The sequence below is a fragment of the Zootoca vivipara genome, chromosome 16 (genome assembly GCF_963506605.1).
Source record: "Zootoca vivipara chromosome 16, rZooViv1.1, whole genome shotgun sequence".
Lineage (NCBI taxonomy): Eukaryota > Metazoa > Chordata > Lepidosauria > Squamata > Lacertidae > Zootoca > Zootoca vivipara.
The window spans coordinates 27,557,384-27,565,472 of NC_083291.1; the positions used below are offsets into that span (position 1 = coordinate 27,557,384).

The window sequence follows — 8,089 nt, forward strand, 5'->3', positions numbered from 1 at the left end:
TTCTCAACCACTGTTCCGTGGCACACTAGTGTGCCGCGAGACGCTGGCTGGTGTGCCGCGACGTGCGGCGACGAGAAGGGCGATTTGCATTGTCACGTGCCTGGCAGCCGCCAATAGACAACGCTGACCCGCCGGAAAGCAATATTTCTCCTCCTCTTTCCCAAAGCTCAGTGCAAACGAGCCTGGCAGCCGCCAATACACACCGCTGACCCGCCGGAAAGCAATATTTGGCAAGTGTTTCTTACAGTCATAATTATAATATAGGGCGGCACAGAGTTAAATTTTTTAACTTTTTTAATGGTGGTGTGCCTCGTGATTTTTTTCACGGAACAAGTGTGCCGTGGCCCAAAAAAGGTTGAGAAACACTGGTTTAAACAAATGGGTATGCTGATATACCACATCTAGTTTGGCCCCGAAACAAACCTAAGATAGGGGACACCTCCCAGAAAGGGTTGTTGGAATTTGAGCAGATATATCAGGGGTCAACAACCTTTTTTCAGCAGGGGGTCGGTCCACTGTCCCTCAGACCTTGGGGGGGCGGACTATTTTTTTTTGGGGGGGGTGAACGAATTCCTATGCCCCACAAATAACCCAGCCATGCATTTTAAATAAAATCACACATTCTACTCATGTAAAAACATGCTGATTCCCAGACCATCCATGGGCCGGATTTAGAAGGCGATTGGGCCGGATCCGGCCCCTGGGCCTTAGGCTGCCTACCCGAGATATACGGATGCATGCCATGAATGCATTTCAGAAAAGAAAAGCTAATAGCTCTCAATGAATTGCGCAAGAACTGTAGAAGTGGACTCGTGCAAACTCTGCAGTCAGCCTTGGAACTCTCTTAATTTTCAACAGAAATGGCTGAGAGTAGATTGGAGATTGTCTTTGAGCCAAAACTCCAGTCTCTTCTGGTGGATGCAGCAGGATCCCCAAGGAAAGAGAAGGTGAAATTGCCTGTGTCCATACTGAGAGACAAGACACACTCTGTACCCAGACGAAAGGTAAGAAAGTTGATCTTCCACTGTTCCACCATTTCTATACCCTAACCATGAATACAAACTGTAGAAGTACAACTTCTTTCTTGAAACCTTTTTTTTCTTAAGATGCATCAGCTGCTGTTATACTGATGTAATAGTGCTTAGAAACCTGCACAATCCATTTAACCCAAGACAACGGTGAGACAAAATGAAAAGTGGCTCTATTGCGCTACATTTAGCATATTAAAAAAATGACGGTCTACCTCCAGCCTTGCATTGGCCATTGAGAAATGCCAGAGCCAAGCAGAAGCAGAGGGAGGCTGCACAGTTCAGTGGCAGCTCACACATTTTGATCTCTGCTATTTCCATCTCCAGTTAAAAGATCTTGGGTAATTGGGTTGGGAAAGACTCCTCTCTGCAAGAGATGTCGGAAAGCTATTGACGACTCTAGGCTGGAAGGATTATTGCCTGGCTCAGTATAAGGTGCATCATGTTTTCATAGATGGTCACTCTGTGTGAGTGGTTGATGGGAATTTGTTGTAACCTCTAGTTCCCCACTCGCCCCAAAACTGAAGGGCTGATTTTGCACAAGTTTCCCCGTGCTGAAGTCAATACGATTGGACTTTTTCCTTTGCATCTGTATGTGATGACAAATCAGCCTTATGAACGGTTCTGTGCATTTCCACATGACATGACATCAGTTCTAGGTCAGCCATTGTACATCCGCTTAAACATTCAACTTTTGCTATTTCTACCCAACAAAAATTGCCATATTGCTTGGACTATGTTAGGGACTAGGGCTGGGCCCGATGGGAGTAGAGCTGGCATTGGCTGTGTTCCATGTGCGAAGGCCACTGTATTTCTTGCAAACCTCTTAGAGCAGGGGTTCCCAACAAAATTTTCTCGAGGACCCCTCATCGAGCCGCTATTGTGACAAGGACCCCCATTAATTCCTAATCCTAAAATTAAAAAGTGAGAGCCAAATTCAGAGTCTTTTTATATTTTATATTTATATGTTTTTTACAGTTACAACAGAGTACTCCATCAGTATACAGTTAGTTTCAATTTTCAGTTCTTAATGAGATGAGTTAAATCTGTCCTTTGAGTCCATTATTTCTGAAATATTAGGTTCCAAACTTGAAACTTTCACTCTGAAATCCAACCGCATGTCGAGCCGATTCCTATATTTGTTTTTCATGAAACACATGGAAGAAAATGCTTGCTTTGTTTACAAACACTACTGTTTTGCAAAGAGGCAGCGCGCGCCAGGGAGGAGGGAGGGGAATGGAGAAGACAGGGTACCTGCGCAGTAGCGCACAAATGAAGCCGACGCGCGCAAAGCATCTTGGGGAGGTGAGCGTTAGTAGAATGCGCGCGCTGCCTCTTTGCAAAACAGTAGTGTTTGTAAAGCGCCACCTAACGGCATACAGCAGAACTACTGCCTCTATCTAATTCTAGTTTTGCGCTAGACTCTGCTCATGCAGGAAGCGGCCAAAACAAAAAATCTGTTATCATACGAAATATATTTAATATATTTTTTATTCTAATAGCATCTTGCGGACCCCTCTGGCATAGCTCGCGGACCCCTGGGGGTCCCCGGACCACCTGTTGGGAACCACTGTCTTAGAGGATTTATTACAGTTAAGCAGTTTACACATTTTGTTGACTAAATAAATACTGGGTTCCCCAAGAGGCAATACGCAACATCAGGTATTATATCTTGCAAAGAGTCCAAGATGGTGGCCATCACCCAGAGACCCAAACCAATTGCCAGCATAGCTTCTATAATCAGTTCTGCTGCCCACCACCACTGGGTAATATCTCACCCTATTCTTTGACTGAAGCAATTGACTGGCAGGAGCAGCAAGCAAAGCATCTGTGCCCTGTGGAGACTCTGGGGAGGTAACAGTGCTAGGCAGGGGTCCAGGTTGGCACTGGGCAGAGTACCACTGGCAGGCGCCCATCAGTGTCTGACACTGGTTGTGTTAGGCATCTGAGTTAGGGGTTCTGGGCACAGAGCTCCAGTCTACTGCGAAGCGTACGAGTTCACTGCTGTGAATGGATTGCTTGATAATGGGTCATTTTTCTCATGCCGGCTTGCCTTCCAATTAGGAGTATGTTTGGCCTCCCTAATCAGTGCTTCTCATTCATGCAGGGTGAAGATCCCGTTTCTGGCAAAGTTCACACATGCTCTGCTTCAGCAGCTTCACAGCAAATGTCAGGCTTTCTTCTCATCCCACCTAAGGTGTCATTTGGGGTGCTCAAGGAGGGCTGCACTTACAAAACCATAGTAGTCTTGAAGAACATCGGGATGAATTTCTGCAGGTTGGCATATTTATTTATTTGAAGCACCATGTTTGTTTCCTTGCTCCTACATGTTCGGCAAGACTTCCACAAAATGCTAAAGGGGTGCAGAGAAATCTTGGCAATTGTGAAAAAAGCAAGAGGTTCTACGTTTCTGCTATTTTCTTACTTCTCAACCAACAGGCTAGCTAACTTTGTTTCTTGGCAGGTTTCGGGTGAAACAACCACCACCCCGTACTGGATTGCGAGTGTGCTACACCCCAGGGCCTGTAAGTTATGGGGTGTTTGGCTTGTCATGTGTTTTTTAATGTGCTGGGGTCCTCCATGTTTCAAGATGTTGCTTAGGAGGGAGGAGTTTCCAATATTGCAGTGGCAGAAGCTTTCTATAAAAGGCATTAGAAGCTATGAACTGAATCTCAGTTTCAGCTCTCCTAATCCTGACAAATCTCAATTTATCACATGAGGCAGGCGCACATGGTCATCCCCCCAAGTGCTTTCTCCAGTTGCTTTTCCTGCCTTGCCTGGGAAGAGCAGCTCTTTCAGCTCTCTTGCTTAAGATTTTTCTGAACTCCTGCCTGCTCCACTTCCCGCTCTTCTAAATCTGCAGCTCTTTATTTTCCTTCTCTGTTAAAAAGAAAGAAAAAATGAATTTTATTTTCTGAAGCTTAACCACCCCCCACACTCCAGCGACAATGAGAAACATCATTTGGTTTTTAAAAGGCCGCTAAGCCAAAATACATTCCAACTGTCTGATCTAAGGACAGTCCTCAGAATAATTTATCCAAAGGGACTTCCGGTATGCTACTGCCCATTCTTCTACACTACAGCAAACAGTGAAGAGCACACATCCTTTTTTTTTGGAAAAGGTGCATTTGAATTCTCTGCACACAGCTTGTTGCTCACATTGGGAGCCACTTGCTCTATAGTAAGGGTGGTAAAGAGGATTCTATTGGAGGTGTAATATCCTGTTTTGTAACATCTATGCATCTCGCTATGAGGCTGCACCATCTTGAATGTTGTAGGCGAGGTTCTCCCATTCCTCATCCATTGTTCCCCTGGTCCTTGTTCACCTTTTGGTAGAGCAAACAACCCTCAAAGTGAGTCCAACTAATCGGGGGTACTTTCCGCTTCATCCCCTCCCTTTTTTTTTTACTGTTAAGTGTTTTCTGGTGTCTTCCTGCATGATGCGAGAAAAACCATTCATGAAGAGGTTTAGCGTTGCTCAATTTTAATGATCCTTTTTTATAGGTAGCTTCTGGATTGCAAACAGATTTGGAAGTCGATATTTATGCTATGGCTATTGGCGTAGAAGGCAGTGAGGGAGCGGGTGAAGTTTCGCATCGGATCGAAATTTACACAGAAACAGAAACTCTCTTCCTACCTGTGGAAGCAAATATCCTTTATTGCTTTTCTGTGCAGGACAAACTGGTGGCCTTTACTGCACAGATGGCCACAGAACGCCCCCGGCCCCACACTTTGAGCAAGTTACTTTATTTTGAAGACGTGAGTCCCTTAAAATGCTTTTGGAGAAAGATGTTTATTATTGACATCTGTCTCTCTCGGGAGACAATGGAAGAGTGTGCCTTTGGGGGTAAACTCCAACCATTGGAGAAGTTTACACAACCCAGATTGTTTCGAAATGTTGTTTTAATGTTTGGGAATAGAAATTATATAAAGGCTAAATGTTTAGAGCTTTTTACAGGGCCATCCTGTGGTCCCACTGCCCTTTCAGCCAGAAATATTCTCCTTAACATTGGCTGAGCGTAGTTGGAATCCTATATGCTCTGAACAGCAGCTTTGAAAAAAACAGTATCAATTTAAGCAGTCTACCACCACTAGGGACAGTCTGTCCAACTGTAAAATGGCTTTTGATCTTAAGGTTCTTCTGATGTTGTAAAGACTTCTTTGTAAGGTTCTCCTGGAAATGACTCAAAGTGATTTACAAACACAATAGAAAAGAATAAAACCAATGACAGGAACAGTAGAAATCTCCACCCATGCAACTCCCTCCCATTAGTTCTCGTCCTGTTTTCTGCTCCATCTTCTGTGTGGCAGCCTTTCAGATATTTGAAGGCCACTGCCATATGCTTGCTTAGTTAACTACTAGATACCAATGAGGAATAGGGTGGCACCTCTGCCCCTTCCACCATTTGTAGGAACTTAGGAAGCTGCTAATCATTGAAGCTTCTCTTCATCATCCAGCGAAAGAGTAAGTTTGGAGAGAACCCAACTTCATATCTCAGATGTGAGCTAAACCCTACTTAAATAACACCAGCTCTTGTCTCCTGAATCAGCCTGCTCCCATAGCTTCATTAACTATGAACCCTGAAAATTGGGGTCCCTTTCAAAGCTTTGACAAAGTTTTGCAACGAATGTATCCATTACTCGGTTTGGGGGGGGAGCTGCAAAACTATGGCACAGGTTTGCAGGGGATCCCAAATTTGGGGGTTCATAGTTAATGGAGCTTGCTCCCATCTCTGTTCTTTACTAGTTTCACAATGCTTTTTTTTGTCACCGGAAGTGCAATCCGGAACCTAAATGCCAAAGCAGTCCTCTGCTGGTTAGAAGAGATGCTCTTTATATATATTAACAGGGCACACAAAAGTGCTTCACAAATCAACATCCATCCTTAACATGCCTTTCACCAGTCTTAACAAGCAACATCTATGACAGCAGACCTCCCAACTATCCTCAAGGGGGGAAGGCTGCTACCACTCAGCTGGTTTCAGAAAGTCCAACCTCTCATTTTAGAGTTATACTACCCCACAAGCTGCCTGGTTAACGTAAGTAATTCAATTGCATTTAAGCGTGGAAACTCCGTTTGAACAGTATGTACTTTCTGATAACTGATTCCTACCACACGGTGGAGACCTCAGTGCATCTTGCAAAATTGAAGATCCTGAAATTTATAACGCACTGGCTCTTTTGTATAGCTTCCTTGCCAATTGTATGGAGGCCGCGGCATTGGTGTCATAGTCCAAAATAGTTTCATGGCACTGCCTACCTCACCATTAAGACAATAGGTCAAGGATTACTGGTATAGCAATAATTTGAAAGATGGGGGTAGGAGAGCACAGGAGCAGCTTTAGCGGAGGTTGCATCCATTCTGGAAACAAGTGGAAGATAAACCTATTACCCCTTTTCTTCCTGCCAGGGCTCCTCCATTAAACCCTTGTGGTTGAGGAGGAACTGCTGTCAACACTTATTGCTGAATTTGACTCCTAAAGCAGATTCAGCTGGTCTGCTACTGATCAATTGCAGTGTTCCCCTCTAAATTAGGGGTGAGCAACCATTTTGTCCCCAAGCAACAGTGAGCGAGTGCTCAGGGGCCATATGCCAGTGACCTGGGCATATGCACACAGGGCTTTTAAAGACTCTCTCCACTTCAACAGGGAGAGATTATTATTATTATTATTACTATTATTACCCCAGCCACTCTGGGCGGCTTCCAACAAAATATTAATACAGTAGTCCAAACATTAAAAGCTTCCCTAAACAGGGCTGTCTTCAGATGTCTTCTAAAAGTCTGCTAGTTATTGTTCTCTTTGACATCTGGTGGGAGGGCGTTCCACAGGGCAGGTGCCACTTCCGAGAAGGCTTTCTGCCTGGTTCCCTGTAACTTGGCTTCTCGCAGCGAGGGAACCGCCAGAAGGCCCTCGGCGTTGGACCTCGCCTACTGCAGCAGGATTTATGGAGGAAGGCCCACACCATGGCTCTCCCGGAGTGCCTCCGCTCCCTGTCACATCCACGCTCCCCTCTGCCTGCCAGTTGCTTGGTAGGCTGGGAGGGATGCTGTTTACATTCAGAGAGGGATGGCTCTGTCTCAGCATGCTCCTCACAGCCTGCCCTAAAGCTGTTTGGCAAGCTGAGAGAAATGTGATTTGCTTCTGAAGTGGGGAGGGGAGCGCTAGGTAAAATTCAGCAAGGGGATGAATTCAGCGGCAGGAGGGTGACTTGGCCACCTGCAGTGGGCCACATGGAGGTTATCCACAAGTGCTCTTAAGATTAGTGAAATAAGCACAAAAAGGCAGTTTTTGAAATTTTCAGTTTTCTTGGTTTCAGACTCATTTCTCAGTGGGCAGAATTTTCTCCTTGGTGATCAAACTGTCACGTTGCCCTGTGCTGGAATTTCAATGCTGCAACAAGGACTGCAATGAAGTTTGTAACACAACCCGGCTATCTTTAAACTTCACATTGTTGCTGTTTTTCAAAACAGACCATGGAAGGCTTGGAATGGTGATGATAACATCACGACAGCCCTACAATGATAAAAGTATCTAGCAGCAATATCATCTTGATGTTTCTGAAATATAAAAATTTCCCATCAATACTTCAGTGGTGTTCACCTGCTACATTAGCTTATTAATATATATTTAGGCATCAACGTTTAACAATAAAATTTAGTTCCTCGTCATTGTGGTTCTCTGATTGGGACTCTGACAATATTTTATTTAACAGTGGAACTGGGAAATGAGCTTTCCACTCCATTTGTGCTACCAAGCAGTTTTACTGGAGAGAAATACCTATGCAGTTAGACTAATTGCCAGATTCAGTTGCTGTTTTAAGATAAGACATGAAGCAAAAGGAGGGGGAAATTAAAAACCAAATGCTCTATGAAGGGAATCCTGCCCATTCTTTCCCAGTGAGGAAGAGAACCTTCCACTCTCAGGTTGACATTTGTTGTTTAGTCGTGTCCGACTCTTCGTGACCCCGGGTTGACATTAGTGGGCTATATTGAGTGATGTCTCATTAATATTTTTGTTGCTGATGGGGCACATATATCTGTTAACTACTGTAAAGGTAGA

General features: G+C 44.5%; 1 protein-coding gene across 4 annotated transcripts in view; it reads left to right on the forward strand.

Annotated features, from left to right (window-relative positions):
• Window positions 1–7,698, forward strand: part of SPAG17 (sperm associated antigen 17) — an 88,012-nt gene extending 80,314 nt beyond the window's left edge. For 3 of the 4 annotated variants that reach the window (XM_060268866.1, XM_060268868.1, XM_060268867.1), the window contains 4 exons: window positions 859–1,004; window positions 3,136–3,305; window positions 3,493–3,553; window positions 4,533–5,470. In XM_060268866.1, coding sequence (XP_060124849.1) covers window positions 859–1,004; window positions 3,136–3,305; window positions 3,493–3,553; window positions 4,533–5,045 — 890 coding nt within the window. In that variant the 3' untranslated portion in view covers window positions 5,046–5,470. Of the gene's footprint in view, window positions 1–858; window positions 1,005–3,135; window positions 3,306–3,492; window positions 3,554–4,532; window positions 5,471–5,929; window positions 6,068–7,346 lie in introns of those variants that run through there. The other variant, XM_060268869.1, reaches the window with a different exon arrangement.
• The last annotated feature ends 391 nt before the right edge of the window (window positions 7,699–8,089 follow it).